Genomic DNA, 17,434 nt, shown 5'->3' with positions numbered 1-17,434 from the left:
GCATTATATAAAATAATTTTACTCTTGTCACTTGTCACTCGCCATATAAAGCCGTATATCTGAGCACCTTTAGAAATTATTTTATTGTAATGTGGAATGAAGTTCAGTTTACAATCTAAAATTACACCCCAATCTCTGACCTCTTCTACTTTTCTTAAATTTACATTATTTAAACTATAAGTTGTTTGAAGTGAGGACCGTTTTCTGGTAAATGATATGTGATGGCACTTGGAAACATTTATAATCATTTTATCTATATCAACCATACTTGAATTCGGTATAAGTCTTGTTGAAGTAACATAACATCGTCCTCTGTTTGGATTATTCTATATAGTTTCATATCATCGGCGTATAATGAATACTCTGAGTGTTTAATGCATGAACTTATATCATTTATAAATAATGTAAAAAGCAGAGGTCCGAGGTTAGATCCCTGAGGTACTCCAGAATAAGCAATAAATTTGGACGAAGACTCGCCGTTAGTAGAAACAAATTGATACCTATTTGTAAGATATGATTCTAACCATATCAATAAGTTTCCTCCAATGCCATATTGTTTATCAAGTTTGGAGAGAAGGATTTTATGGTTCACTTTGTAGAAAGCACTGGAAAAGTCTTTGTATATGCTATCAATTTGTCGTTCATTGTCCATGGCTTGTGCGATGTTATTAATATAATAAAACAGATTAGATTCTACAGATCTACCACATCTAAAACCATGCTGCTTATCATTGAGGTATTTTTTGCAGTGTGACATTAATACTGGGCAAATTAGAGATTCTTATAATTTTGAAAATGTACTTAAAACTGAAATTGGTCTATAATTTTCGACATTGTTAATCTCACCCTTTTTATAAATGGGTACAATGCGAGCCTTTTTTCCATTCTTCCGGGAATGTGCTTGTTTCGAGAGATTTATTGAAAATTATCGTTAGTGGATATGAAAGACCGATAGCACATCTTTTGATAAAAACTGGTGGAATGTTATCAGGCCCACATCCTTTATTAAAATTCAAGCCTTTCAGTTTTTTTAGGACCTCTCTTTCTGTAAAGTTGATGGTATTAAGTGACATATTGTTATATTCATGGGTCGGTATATTGGTACAATGAGAAAAAGAAACAGTGGAGTCAATTCCCCTCCGCGCCCACCAGCGGATCAGACGTACACACTGTGCTCGTTACTTCTAAAATTATAAAGTCCGTGATTACTAATTTTCAGACACATATTTTACATCGTTATCAGATCAATTAACTGTGAAAAGTAGAATTAGTGGTGACAATATTAAGTGGTGCAACAAGCAATCGTTTTGAAAATCATTCGAACATTGGTAAACGCAAGTTATCAATCACCGTGTTGTGACTCATCTTTCTGTGCACTGAAACACACTTTTTACCTTATATGGTCATAAAAACAGCTGTTGACTCAAGGAAGTAAATTCAACGTATCAACTTATCTATAATTTCAATCAAGCAAATAGCGTTGTCGTGGCGGAGTGGTATAACATCGTGAATGCAAAGCACAAGACCTGAGATCGCGTCCGGTCCAGCCACAAGACTTTCCTGTGTGTTTTTGATTTTTTTTTTCTTAATCTTTTTACGTTTTTGCTTTAATTCTGCTGATGCTGCTTACTTATAAAAGTAAATTATAAAATGCCTAGATGTGAACGATCTACACCATCAACTATAACTTTTGACGAAAATCTTAAATTTTCAACACCTAATATGGATAAATCACTATCAGATACGGATATTAACTTGATGGGGAAAGTCAACAAGACACCACCTAATTATGACTTGAACCGCAAGAGAACTAGGGATAAAATGGATGACTCTATCAGTAATCAGCTGGATGAATTGAAGCGAGAAATGCGACAAATGCTGAATACATTTACAAAACAGCACGGTAGAGAGGTTCAGCAGATAAATATAACCCTTAAAGAAATTAAACAGTCCAACGTCAGCATAGAAAACTCTATTGCATTTTTGACTGGGCAGAACGAAGAGCTCCATAAGAAAATTAATCTATTAGAGAGGGAAGCCAAAGAAGACAAAAAATGTATTTCTATGCTTGAGACAAAAATTGAGGAAATCCAGATAGGAAACCGCAAAACGAATTTCATCGTAAAGAATGTGCCCAGGCGAAGCAATGAACTTAAGGATGACCTCATCGAAATGATAATGTGTCTCACCCGCAACTTCGACTGCAACATTTCCAAATCTGATATAAAGGATATATATAGATCACATACTAAGAGCAACGAACAACGTAACGCACCTATAATAGTGGAAACCAGTTCGACCATGTTGAAGGCGGAAGTCCTGAAATTGGGTAAGGCATACAACATAAAGCATAAGTCCAAACTATCCTGCAAACAACTGGGTATTAAAACCAATGAGGATACTCCCATTTTCCTCTCTGAACATTTAACCCCTAGGGGGTCCCGTCTACACTTCCTCGCCCGAGACCTAACCCGATCTGGACTTTACAAATATTGCTGGACAGCCTATGGTAAAGTGTATGTCAGAAAGGACGACCAATCACCATTCTTTGACTTCAGAATCCCTTTTTTATACGAGCGACTTCATTTCATCATACTTGATAGCGGCAAAATTTACTGCCTCTGTCAAAGTTGTTATTTCACTTTTAAGAGGCATTATTTCGGTTGACAGTATATCTCGTATTATTCTCGGTACTTCGGCTTTTGGCGTTTTCCTAATCTCAGTTCGAATAAGATCATAGGCCTTGATCAATTGTGGGTTGACATTCTTCTTCTTCCGAGTCCTCGTTGGTGCATTGTTTTTGACTCCGTACAGGGGTTTCACTATTGTCTCCAAGTCGTTTTGATGAAATCTTACACGCAGGGCATTTCCATGCAGCTTTGTTTTCTTTAGACAATTTTTTGTAATTTACTTTTGCAATATTGACGCATGAATGATGAAAAATATTTTTATATCCACTACAGCAAATACTTTCGTTGGCTAAAACTGATTTTCTACAGCCATCACACACCTTCATTTTTATAACTTTAATTTTTTATCTAAGCACAGTTATAAATGCTGCCCTACTAAATAAAATATTAATATTAATATGATGTGCACATTAATAAATGCTCCGATATATACTCTTTGTTGAGATTACTTCGTGTTGAAATCACAAAAAAAGATGAGGGTACTTGTATAATGCAGTGATTGGAGATCGTTCTTCTGTTATGTTATTGGTTTTAACAATTAACAATTAAATGTCCACTTCACACTGATCTTTAACATATAAGTTCATTACAAAATTGTTTTAAAATCTAAACAGCACTGTGCTTCATTAATACATACGAAACATGTGAATACCATTCAAACTTTGATTGCGGTCAAAAATGGTAAGTTGATTGTCAATATCTTTTGATTACATCCACTGAATGATTTTTAAATATTATAATAATTTAAAAAGGGAAAATATAGATTCATACTTAAATGACTTACAAATAGATTATTGAAGTTTTTCTATCCCGTTTTTCTACTATTACTTATTTATCACGGGGAGTGTTCCGAAGAGCTGTTTAACCTGATTCCTGCCGCCGAATTCCACCTTCGCACGACACGCTACAAGTTAGGATATCATCCCCACCATATGGATGTGTGGCGGTCCTCCACAGTGCGGTTTTCAAGGAGCTTTCTTCCTCGTACTACAAAGCTGTGGAATAAGTTTCTTGTGCGGTGTTTCCGGGACGATACGACATGGGTACCTTTAAAAAAAGCGCGTACACCTTAAAGACCGGTAACGCTCTTGTGATTCCTCTGGTGTTGCAAGACAATGTGGTACGCTCGTTTGTCCTCCTATTCCATAAAAAAAAACTTTGCTGATATTCCTCAGGTCGTCCCACGAATATGAATCAATTTATAAGAAAGTAAATTAAAAACAGGGTAGGGCCGAGTACTGACGCTTGTGGCATGCCAAAATTAATGTAAATAATTAATGTCAGTTGGGTCACTAATTATTTCATTCATATCAACTTTTTAGTTCTCCCAGTTAGATACGATTTCAACAACAAAAGTTGTAATCCTCCAATGCCTACATTTTTATAACTTTCAGATGAGTATAAGTATAGAAACACTATCAAATGCCCTTGCCAAGTCTAATAATATTGCTAAACATTTTCTTTTTCTTTCAAGTTTTTGTGCTACATAGTTTATAAGATCTTCAATAGCATTTGCTATTTTTTTTTGCTGACATTTTTTCGCGGAAACCCTTTAACTGATTACTAGAGAAAAATTCCTGTTGTTTTAAAAAGCTAACTATTCGAAGGTTTATTACTTTTTCGATGATTTTTGAGAATACTAGTAAGAGAGAAATCGATCTATAGTATGAAAATACAATACTTGTCTCCAGTTTTAAAAATTGGTGTGATTATTGACAATTTTAGTGACTTAGGACTCCTGATGATATGCATAAATTACAAATATAACTAATCGGGTCTGATATAATATCGGCAACCTTCTTAAGAAAAATGCCAGAAATACCGTCTCATCCCGTAGAATGAGTATCATTTAGTGATTTGATTATATTTTTTATTTATTTGAATCGGTGGAAAGTAATTCAAAAGAATCTCGGGTTGCATTTCCATGAACGTAAGTAGATGCTAATTCCATTTAACTTTTATTTATTTTTTTGTAGAATATTTTCTGCGAGGGATTTCGGAGTGGTAGTGCCATGTTGGGTCCTCACGGACACAACCGAATTGGGTGGCACGCCCGGAGAAATACCACTCCCCCACACGAAACCGGCGTGAAATAGCGGCTATGCCGCTGTGTTTCGTCCGGTAAGTGGGGTATCCGGAGGCCCACACCCCCCTCCCAAATATAAATGGCAGCACGGACTAAAAATAGACTACTCCAGGACGGTACCAGGCTATGCAGCCCTGGAGAATCCATCCCTGGGCGTCCACAATTAGGGCCTGTACCTAATAGTGGTTGCCCAGACTGCCCCGCGTAATCTGGAGCGGGCAAATCTGCACTGACTCGGGGCAAACAGAGCAGGAGGCTCAAACCACCCTCCTCCACACTCGCTGTGGACTTTTGCAACATCAGGGGGCTTCGCTCAAATTTAAATGCCGTCCACTTTCACATGGAGACGGCGAAGCCGGCCCTGCTCTTTTTAACCAAGACACAGATATCCTTTCTGGCTGTTTCATCTTACCTTTCATACCCGGGGTATAATTTGGAACACTGCTTTATACCACGGGCAGGCGTGTGCGTTTACGTCAGGGAGGATGTCTGTTCTCGACGCCTGAGTTTTCTTGAAGGACATGACCTATGTCATAGGTCATGTCCTTAGGCTGTAGGATAGCCATCATCTGGCTGCGTGTAGACTGCGATGACCATCCGCGAATCTACGCATGCCTGTATAGGTCCCATAGCGGTAACGCAGAGACTGACCGGCTCCTCGAACACATGCAAATGGCTCCAGATTCCGTGTTGGAGCAGATCCCCACTGCAGAGATCGTGTTTCTTGGAAATTTTAACGCCCACCACGCCGAATGGCTAGGCTCACGTACCACCGATCATGCAGGGAGATCTGTTCACGACTTCGCCTTAGCATATGGTCTGACGCAACTGGTTATTGCGCCAACGCGAATCCCAGATGTGAGAGATCATACACCTTCACTGTTGGACCTTCTGTTGACCTCACATCCGGACGGCTACCTAGTTCCGTTTCGTGGAGCGCATCACATCTGCCCCAAAATATTCCACTTCGTGATGATCACGACCGCTCTGTCAAGAGTGTGACGACGAAGAAGAAGACCTAGTTTCCGTTGACCCTCCTTTGGGATCGTCGGTCCAATGCCTGGTCCGGAGCACCGTGCCGATCACGCGCCTAACACGGCCCCGCTTCTTAGTGTGGCACCATAGGTCAGTAGAGTGCGACGAGATGCGGTGCTTTTTTGCATCCTACTCGTGGAGGCAGATCTGTTTTTCGTTGAGAGATCCAGATGCCGCTGCTGACGCTGTTGCTGATGTGGTACTGCAAGTTAGGGAACTCTTAATTCCATCCTCCTCTGTGCCTATCGGTGGCAGGTCCCAACCATGGTTTTACCGCTCCTGCAAAATGGCCTCTCGCTGAGAGCAGGAGTGCTATCAGGCTTGGGTCAATGCGGTGGTATCTAAGGATGTGAATTCCAGTGAACTTAAAAATACTTCAATCATGCCTCTAGGTCCTTCAAAAGAGTTGCTGAGGCGAAGTCGAAGCACATTAGCAGAATTGGCGAGAGACTTGCACGCCTTCCCTCGGGAACTCGTGCGTTCTGGTCGCTCGCCAAGGCTGTCCAAGGAAACTTCTGCCAGCCAGCAATTCCGCCACTGCATAGGGATGATGAATCGCTGGCCCATGACGCGAAAGAGAAAGCTGATCTCCTGGGCTCCCTCTTCGCGTCCAACTCGACTCTAGATGACCAAGGTGCACCACCACCGCATATTCCGCTGTGCGAGTTATACATGCCGGAGGTAAAAATCCGGTATAGCGCCGTGCTTAAGGCGCTTCTCACCTTGGACATTCACAAATCGAGCGGGCCCGATAGCATTCCCCCGATAGTTCTGTGGACATGTGCTCCGGAACTGGCGCCGGTCCTTACCCGTCTTTTCCGGCTCTCCTACTTATCAGGCGTAGTCCCGAAATTATGGAAGGCGGCTTTAGTGCACCCGATCCCTTAGAAAGGTGTACGCTCAGATCCGTCCAACTACCGCCCCATTGCCATTACCTCCATTTTCTCCAAAGTAATGGAGTCGATCATCAACCGCCAGCTCTTGGGATACCTAGAGGGGCACCAGCTGATCAGCGACTGCCAGTACGGTTTCCGTCAGGGTCGCTCAGCTGGTGATCTTCTTGCATACCTCACCCATAAATGGGTGCAAGCGGTTGAGTCGAAGGCAGAGGCGTTGGCGGTGAGTTTGGACATAACGAAGGCCTTCGATCGGGTGTGGCATAAAGCGATTATAGTGAAACTGCCATCCTATGGGCTTCCTGAGAAGTTGTGCAAATGGGTCACTAGCTTTTTGGCTGATCGGAGCATCAAAATTGTAATCAACGGTGCATGCTCCGACTTAAAACCCATAAACGCTGGTGTCCCGCAAGGCTGCGTGCTATCCTCTACGCTGTTTCTTCTGCATATAAATTATATGCTGCAAATCAGCAATATTCATTGCTATGCAGACGATAGCACAGGGTATGCTTCCTACACCGGCCGTGCCAACATGTCCCGGGATAGCGTCGACGAGAACCGGAACAAACTTGTGTCTGAAATCGAGACCATGCTTTGCAAAGTCTCAGAATGGGACCAACAAAATTTAGTCCAATTCAACCCCAAGAAGACACAAGTTTCACCACTAAAAAGTCTCCCTTTGTTGTATCCCCTTGATTCGAGATCACTCCTCTAACTGCCACAGCCTGTATTGGCATACTTGGCGTCGATACATCGAGCGACGTTGAGTTCCGTGGTCACTTGGAAGAGAAGGCCAAACTGGCCTCAAAAAAGCTTGGTGTACTCAGTAAGGCGAGACAGTACTTCACTAAAAGCCACCGCCTGCAACTTTATAAGGCGCAAATTCGGCCTCACATGGAGTATTGTTCTCACCTCTGGGCGGGTGCTCCCCAGTACCAGCTTCTTCCATTTGACCGCATACAACGAAGAGCGGCTCGAATAATCGACGATCAAGTCATCTCCGATCAGCTTGATTCTCTAGCATTGCGTAGAGATGTGGGCTCTCTCTGCATCTTCTACCGCATTTATCACGGAGAGTGCTCAGAGGAGTTGTTCGGGTTGATTCCAGCGGCCGAATTCCACCACCGGACATTACGTGCAAAGTACCATCCGCATCACGTAGACGTCTGGCATTCCGCAACCGCGCGTTTTGTTTGAAATTTCTTGCCTCGCACAGCCACTTTGTGGAATCAACTACCGGCAGCGGTCTTCTCGAACAGATACGACTTAGGGACCTTCAAGAAAAAAGCATACTCCCACCTTAAAGGCCGGCAACGCATTTCTTGACACACCTGTTGTTGCGGATGTCCATGGGTGGTTGCCTCACCTCTCCCCATCCTGTGAGCCTCGTGCCCGTTTGCCCCCTCTCATATAAAAATAAAAAACCTACCGAAGCAAAATATTGATTGATTAGCGGAGTTGTCACAGTTATTTTCGATGTTTATCAATAAACTTATAGAATTATTTTTCATGTTTTTGCGATATTCAATAAATTCATTTTGTTCATATTTGTAAGTATTTTAAGTTTTGTCCTAAACAGTTGCAGTAATTGCGGTACCTTTTATATGTACTTACTGGTTAATATAAAATTATTTGGGTCTTTTTTGCGTCATACTTTAATCATTAAAATCATAATATTGCACGGTGGCCATCTCGGATTTAAAAAATTATCCCAAATTCGTTCTATGCACCCTCAAGAACCTCGGATACGATATCAATATTGTTGAAATCATAAATTTGCGCAGCGGCTATTTTGTATTTCAAAAATAATAATATTAAATTCTTTATTGCCATACAAATCATTACAAATATAAAAATAACAATTAGGATACGCGATGAAACATAAGGCAAAAGGAAAAGGCTCAGCTTCACCTGACATGGAATCATGGATTTATGTTTCCATGCAGCGCCGTTTTTCAGCCTTGCCCTCCTCCCTGAGGTGTTGAGCTGGAGTTGATGTATTGTGGCTCCCCGATTAACTAAGTACATAAGCTATCTTTTTTTTTATAAAATGTAATATTAGAAAAAAAAAAGTGTTCTGATTACCCTTGCAAGTGTATATAAGTGTTGGTGTGTGAGTGTGTATGTATGTGTGTGTTTGCGTATGTGCGTGAGTGTGAGCGTGTGTTTATGTCCGTACACAGAAAAAATCTTTTAGAGAAAGATATTGCCAGTGGAAGTGGTTCAATTTCTCCGCAGCAAGTTGTTTTTTAGTAGAGCAAAACAGTATTTTTTTAAAGGTCTCGATACTCATGTTTCTTTAGAGGAGGAGGTAAGTAATTCCATATTTTTGCTGCAGAGAATCTGAAACATCCCCTAAACCGAGCTGTTTTGTGCTTAGGGATTATCAGGCCGAGTTGTCTGTTTGCACGCAAGATGTGTTGTACGTTAAAATCTTTAACCCAATGGAGCTTTTCAAATAAATATTCAGTCTTCTTGTTCCAAATAACCTTTTGAGTTAAACAAGAATAGTGAAGTTGTCTTCTTGCACTCATGTTCAGGATGCTCTTGCTATTCAAGTAGGGAGTTATATATGCTTTCCTGGGTATGTTGAAACAAAAGCGTACACATGAGTTTTGCACTCTTTGTATTGCCCTCTCTGCGCTAGCGGTCAACCTCGGCCCATAGACGGAGCTACAGTAATTGAACTGCAATAGTACCACAGTCTCGCACAGAAGTAAACGCAAATCTTCTTTAAGACAGTTTCTAATTTGATACGAGGTCTTTAATTTAAAAAAAGCTGTTCTAATTTTAGTATTCATGTGTTCCACAAACTTTTGTTCACCATCCAGTAGAACTCCAAGGTTACGTGCGGACGTTACCCTTTCTAAGAGCACGTTGTCAATTTTTATGCCCAGGCTACTTTCCAACACTGCATTAATTTGGGTTTTCGTTCTTAGGACTATCATTTGAGATTTTGTAATGTTTAGGACCAGGCTGTTATTCTCCGACCATGTGTACCTAGATATTTCTAAAATCGTCGTTAATTTTATTAATAGACTCTATAGTATCTTTTTTTTATCAAAAGAGTAGTAACTACAACTGTGTATCGTCTGCATAAAGAAGGTATTTGCAATGTTTAATATTATTGTGTAATAATAATAAAGCCTTTTTTTTATTTCATATCCATAATATATGTACATTTCAAATGTTGTTATTTAGTGTTAGTTTATATTTTTCTTAATATCTATATGTTAGTACGTGTTACTTATTTGTATGGGTTATTTATTTATTTGGATATGAACTCCTCCTCGGGTGAAGGCCTCCTCCAACTTTTTCCACGCGTCTCTGTCTTTACCCGTTATTTGCCAGTCGTTCCCGGCTATTTCCATTACTTCATCAGGCCACCTACTTTTCGGTCTGCCTATTCGTCGTTTTCCTGTAGGTCCCTTCCACTGCGTGTTTCTGAGTGTCCACCTGCTGTCTTTATAGCGAGTTACGTGACCAGCCCATTGCCATTTCAATTTAAGGGCTTGGATGAGGGCATCAGTTACCTTAGTTTTTTGTCTAATTTCTTCACTTCTGACTTTGTGTATTTTCCTTATTTTTAATATGCTTCGCTCCATGGCTCTTTGTGTTGTCCTGGTCTTCTATTTAGCTCTTGTCGTGAATACCCATGTTTGACAGCCATATAACAAACAGGGTATTATGCAGGTATCAAATACTGTTTTTTTCAAATTCAGCGAATAGTCTCCTTTTAAGATTTCCTTGAGCGACCAGAATTTTTTCCAGGTTATTTTTGTTCTGCGTTAGACTTCGTCTTCGTTATTTGTTTTATTAAATGATACCTGCTTACCCAGGTAGATGTAGCTGTTAACATATTCTATACTGTTTTCTTTGACTCTGATGGGTAATTTGATGCTGTTTGTCATTATTTTGGTTTTGGTAGCATTCATTTGTAATCCAAATTTTGAGCTTTCTTAATCAAGTGTGCATAGCATTTCGCATAGATCTTTGGATGTTTCAGACAGGATAACTATATCATCAGCAAACCTGAGATGACTTAAATAGCTGTTGTTAACTTTTAGTCCTTTGGCTTTCCAGTCTATATTTTGGAATATGTTTTCTAACACAGCAATAAATAGCTTAGGTGACAGGGGGTCACCCTGTCTCACTCCTCTTTCAATGCATATTGCTTCACTCCTCGATTCTAGTCGAACATTACTAATACAGTTACTGTAAATATGTTTTATGATATTAATATACTTTGCGTTGATGTTCAAACTGCTTAGTGACTTCCATATAGAGCTGTGGCTTATGCTATCGAATGCTTTGGTATAGTCGATAAAACCTAAGTACAGAGGTTTTTTTAATTATTGGTACTTTTCGATTATTTGTTCCAATGCATGTATGTGGTCAATTGTACTAAAGCCAGAACGGAAGCCTGCTTGTTCCCTGGGTTGTGCAATGTCAATTTCGTATGTTATGCGTTTGAGAATGACAGATGCAAAAAGCTTATATAAACTTGCCAGTAAACTGATTGGTCTGTAATTGGTGATGTCCAATGGGTTTCCTTTTTTGTATAGCAGTACAATATCCGACTTACACCATTGATTGGGGAAAGATTCAGCTTCAAGAATCATATTAAACAATTTTGTTAGGTGTTTAAGTAATACTGGTGCACCTAATTTAATGATTTCATTGGTTATCCCATCTCGACCTGGGCTTTTATCTGGTTTTAGTTGTTTCAGCTGTGCATAAATTTCTTTTTCATCTATAGGTCTAATTAATTGGATGCTTTCAGCTTGGTATCTTTCATTGAATTCCACAATTTCGTCGTCTTTTCTTTTATAGAGTTCTCAGTAATAAGTACTAGCTTGATGCATAATATCTTGTCTTGTTTTGGTTTCTTTAGATTGGCTTTCTAGTTTTTGTATCCATATTTTCTTATTTTTCAGTTCTTTAAATGCTCTTTTCGTGCTTCTAAATTTGTTTATGTTTTTTGTTATTTTCCCTTGCCAGTGTTTGCTGGTAATCTTTTTTTATTGCTTTGTTAGTTTCTTTATATAATCTGCTTAGATCCTTCTTTGTATTTATGTCCTTATTCTTTTTTTTATTATTGTGTAAGTCAGCTGTAAATATGGTGAATAAAATAGGGCTTAATAGAAAGCCCTGCGGCACGCCTCTTTCCAGCGGTCTTAAGGTTGAGAAACTCTTATCACTATTTTTCCCTTCAATGACCACCATTTGCTGTCTATCTGCAAGAAATTTTCTAAACCAGTTACACGCGTTCCTTGAAAAACCGTATCGATACCGTTTAGCTAAAAGTAACTCCGGGTGCAAACAGTCAAATGCACGAGAAATCAGCATTACAACACAACATCCAGCCCAGAGGCTGGTGCATAACGGAAACAGCTCGAACCAATTGACTGCGTGGAACGCAAAGGTACTCGGTTGTCGAGGATCCACTGATTGCGCGGAATATATGTATTTTCTACTCGTCCTTCAGTATCTTCTATACCGCTTCTATAGGCCACAGAGATGGCGCTTGTAGTAAGCTTGGTGGTGAATCGAAGGACAAATATATCCCGATTAAAGTATATAGGTACTTACATTGCCTACTTTTAATTTTTGAATATTTCCGCACCACCATCCAGTACGTTACATTACACCGTACGAAACTACTACACAGCAACATTACTTTGGACTTTGTTTCCACTTTCATTACCTCCCCTTACATGTCGTGATATTTTCGTGCTATCACATTGTTTTTGAAGTTTTCATTTTTGTTTTAACTTTTGTCCTTAATACTTTTGTAGTTTCTGTTGTTCTGTGTCGCTATAAAAGTTATGTCAGAAAAATAATAATACCTACTCTTTGAAATTAACCTAGATATTTTCGTTGGTTTTTCATCATTTAAAAAATTATAATCAGCATTACAACACCTTTACATTAGTCAAAAATACAGAAAGAAATCGTAGTTTATTTATTAATAATATTAGGATATTATTAATTAGTGATTCTTGTTTTGCACACCGTAACAAAGCGACGATGTGACGTCACCGACGTTATGTCCAGAGATAATGTAACCAGGCAGTAGCATTAGTTATTTATTTCATTTCAAATATAATTATTGAGAAATTCTGGCAGCAGGTTATAAAAAAACACGAATGTCACACTGAATTTATTTTGTAATGACAAACAAAACGTCAAAAATAAACATAAATGGACGGAGCTATAAATCATACAATTTATTTTAAATCTTACAAATCATATTAACAATAAGTTCTCAACATAATGCTTTGCAATTTTAAAAACTTTGTAAAGTATTAATACTTAATAAAAATATATATGTATATACATGTATGTAATATCGAAATCCAAGTAAAAATTAAGATCAGGTGGACGGAACATTAAAACTAATCTAAGTTAATACAAAGGCACATTCCTAATTGTTCTATAAATATTTATTCTTAAATATATTTCTATATTTACTACCTATAATTGTATATATAAAATATACAATCAAAAATGATTCAATATATACACGATGACATTAGAGTGATGGCCAATTAATCAAATTAGTCAATTGTTGAGTTAAGTCAGCCGTTGCTAACAACATATACGATAACTCAAAAGGAAGGTTCTCTAATGTTGAGTCCGGGTCAGGATTTACCGAAACCAAACTGGACCACTTTTAAATTGTTACATAATTTTATGACATAATTTGATTTGTATAATATTATTGTACATATTGTCGCCATATAACCCTCAGTCAACTTTACATTATTATTAATTACATACATTTTCATGTGGACTTACTCTGGTGGGATTCTTTAAACAAATATGTTTGGAAACAGTTAAAGTTGAAAACCTCGTATTAAATACCTTTCATCGACACATTGCTGAAACATTATTGGTTCTTGATGATAATCTTTTCTATACTGTGGCTGTCATTCATTATATTATCATGGACTTATCATACTAACAGGAATGAATGCTTTGAATAACTATATTTATAATTAATTAAATTAAACCAATTTATCACAGTGCCTTGCACAGAGGCTAACAAGGACAGCTACTATGAACACCTGTATTGCGTTCTTTTGTGTAATGTAGTTATTTAGTGTAGTTCATAAGAAAAATTGACCAATAATAATTGAAGTTACTACATTTATTTATTCTAAGGGGTTTTTGAAACTTTGTTAGAAGTCTCGAACTAATTATAGAGTAAGATATAATATTATCTCCCGGTTTATTTCATATTCTTTTTCTTCTTATTCGTTGGTAAACCTTTGATGTGTCATGGCGGTTGATCTCCAATGTGGTTCACTGAATTAAATTCCACCTTTATATGTGAAATGAGAAGAAAACAAAATGTATAAAATAATTTGTGTTGGAACACCTAATATAAAATTTACGTAAATCATATATAAGGATGAGAATATAAACTTTGTTGTTGTTGGGAGAAATAATATATGTTTAAATTGTATACTCCAGCGGGTCCCACACCTAGGAAGTCTGTTAAACTAATTAAGTTCTGATCTCTGCAGAGCACCTGCAATGTATTCAGTGAAAAAGATCGCCAGTTGACCCAACATAGGCACAAATTCAATTTCAAATATTTTTATTCAAAATAGGATGTGAAATCACTTATTGAAATTGAGAAGAATGGGCGCAACAAACTCAGCTTTTTTTTCATCAAAAATATGTTTTACAATTAAAGTAACATTTACAAAGTAACATTGTACAATTAAACTTATTATTTAATAGCCTGAGGGCGGTCGCTCCATTCCCAGTCTGTGGTATCATTAAGAAAGTCATTTATGTTATAGTAACCTTTACCACACAAACGTTTTTTAACAATTCTTTTGAATAACGTAATACTTTTGTTTTGAACATTTTCTGGGATCCTGTTGTAAAAGCATATACATCGCTCCACAAAAGACTTACTAACACAGAAGGTGTTATTACCTACCAGATACTTTAACGGGATAATGCGGAGGATATTCACCTCATATTTGTGCTATTATTCTTAGTATTCCACAGAAGACCCTTCACAAAAAATTAAATAATTATAGATAATGACGCTAAACTATATTTTACGCAAAGAAAAATTTAACTATAATAATTATACTCACTATAAAGTACGGCTCAAATATTTTTTTATATAGCAGTTATTATCCCGGTACATATGACAAGTCCATGGTGTAGGTATGTTTGTATTGTGCGGTTTATGGTATACCTAGGTATGTCTACGAGACTACTACAAAATATTCTGTGAAAATATTGTAATACATTTCATAAATAAATCAAGTTTGTCCGTTCTGGTAACATACCACATGTTATGACATGTATTACATCAAACATTACAACCCCATAGTAAAATGCTTAATATTAAATGTTAACATCTCATAAATGAAACATTAATGATTATTTTTATTATGATTGTTTTTCTATCAATTCAGAATCACGTCGTAAAATAATAATAATGTATTCGTAGTCACACATAAAATATTATCAATACCTAACATCTATATTGCAAAAATAAATTCGAAACAAAACAAAATCCGGACAAATCAAAAAGAATAAGTTTTAAATTGCACTTTAAATGCAACACTTTGTGCTTAATTATATACAATAAAGAACCATGTTCCAAACTTTGTAAAAAACAACAAATATAGGTACATACTATATCTTAGTAATGTAACATACATACAACTACTTAATTTTTATAAGAAAATTTATGTTTGAAAATCAAACGAGAATCCTTTTTATTGCACAATGGTGTTTTATAAACGTAATTTCACGAACAAACCATAATTATTGTAGCTATATAAGTAAGTAGGTAATATGTTTAAAATAAATGTTATCTATACATTTTGGAGGGTAATATGCTAAAATATAATTTTTTGATTTTTTGGAGCAAACCACTTAATTAGCAACTTATAAAATTTAATATTAAACAATAAAATAATAAGATATTCGACTTATGCCGGGTTCACATAATATTGTAACGAACAAAAGAATGAGTCTGTGTGACAAGTCACCCCAGGCGTCTGACAGAGAAACGAGGCATGTCGCTGGCAGTCGTTGGGAGAGAGACAGTTGTTAGCAGGCCGCAGTTGAGAGGCTTGAGAATAACTGACGAGTTCCTACGACTCCAATAAACTCTCAATGTATGTATTACATGTGCTAAGTATATGTATACAGAAAATATTGCATAAAAACAATTTTAAATTTCATTTTAGACACTATCACAACTACATTTAATGTGTCAAATGTATTTCAAAGTCTCAAATTAATGTAACAGAACAACATTTACATATCTTAACACTTAACAACTAGAGCTAACAAATATTATATAAAACAATAAATAATTTACACAAATGATGCAGCTTTCAAAATCTTATATTTATCAGATTGTCTAACTTAATATGAGGACACTTCAAATGGGGTCTCTTAGCTATACTCTGGTCGCGCACAGAATTTCGGTCAGTGACCTCCAGTATGTCTGTCGCACTCACACATGCACACATCTCGCTTCCGTATTGGTCGTAAATATACGTAATATAATGTATTTGGCAGTCCATAATTATCTCTGCTAATGTTTAGTTACAGTATGAGTGTGCAGTTTTGGCCATTCAGTGAGGCGGATAATTAATATTGAAAGTGCAAAACTCAATAAATGAAGATCATGAGATTTAAGTCATCATTAAATTATTCGGGAGTTTGACAACCATTGTTGATTTGATTATTTTATCAGAAAGCATGATTTAATTTATAACTATGCTCAGATATTTTAATTTCAATATATACTTACTAGATTATAAAGTAGATAACTACTACAATTAATTATATAAAATAAAGCCATATATATTCACAGTAATGTGTTCTACTGAGGCCTCTTACTTGGTCACGGTACTCATTCAGCAGTGAGTTCACTCCGATCTATTTTGTGTTCATCTCATCGTATATCAAATGTAAATCAAAACTTAATAATGACCGAGAATCAGTTGGAGTACGGAGTTGCCCTTTGTTAAATTATTTAATATAATAAAATGTGCATGACTTGTGTGTGGTGTTAAGTAGCTATCGGATCGTGGTCACACCTCGGTACTATGAGTTTGAATCCGTACTTTCTTTTGGCTACCGTTTCTATTGAGCGGCGGCGAATGTCCGGAGTAGCCCGGGTTGTGAATGCCCCCGGCGCCGGGCCCCTGCTCGGGCCGCGGCTTCTTGAGCGAGGACCTGAGCGGCGACCTGGTGATGGTGCTGGCGTCCGACAGACCGGTCAGGGTGGTGCCGGTGGTGTTGACAGAGGCCACACTTCCGTGGCCGTTGGTGGAGTACGGCTTGCCTGAAGCGTCGGTCATTGATATACCTGAAAAAATACAAGAGGAAAATGTATCTAGCCGTGTCTATCTAATTTAAAAAATCATAATCAACAACGATGATTTTTATATATTTTTTTTGCTTGTGTGCAGGCATTGGTCGGCCGAGGGCAAAAAGTACATTTCATGTACACATACATAGTGAATGTATTATATAATTACTTAATTAATTTTATTTATAGCAATTCATAGAGCTAATTTTAAAACATCAAACATCGTTCGTGTACAATAAATTCGTTAACTATGCCGACGTCTTTATAATAGAAAAATTGGCATGTCCTTTAACTAGTGACACCATGAGAGTTGTGTGTGAGAGATTACTAATAATAATAACTAATTTTACAAAATTGGTAA

At 37.4% G+C, this 17,434-nt stretch overlaps 1 protein-coding gene across 4 annotated transcripts in view; it reads right to left on the bottom strand.

Moving 5' to 3' along the window:
• The window catches only part of LOC126970858 (uncharacterized), a 69,601-nt gene that overhangs the window by 15,703 nt on the left and 36,464 nt on the right, over positions 1-17,434 (bottom strand). For 2 of the 4 annotated variants that reach the window (XR_007730707.1, XR_007730708.1), the window contains exon 8: positions 14,526-17,070. Coding sequence is in view for 2 of the 4 variants with exons in the window: in XM_050817008.1 (XP_050672965.1) it covers positions 16,793-17,070 (278 nt within the window). In the remaining 2 variants the exon portion in view is untranslated. Of the gene's footprint in view, positions 1-12,857; positions 17,071-17,434 lie in introns of those variants that run through there. The other 2 variants (XM_050817008.1, XM_050817007.1) reach the window with 1 other exon arrangement.

The sequence above is a fragment of the Leptidea sinapis genome, chromosome 22 (assembly GCF_905404315.1).
Source record: "Leptidea sinapis chromosome 22, ilLepSina1.1, whole genome shotgun sequence".
NCBI classification, from domain to species: domain Eukaryota; kingdom Metazoa; phylum Arthropoda; class Insecta; order Lepidoptera; family Pieridae; genus Leptidea; species Leptidea sinapis.
Note: the sequence above shows the minus strand (reverse complement) of the source record. Positions and strands in the feature narration are given on the sequence as shown.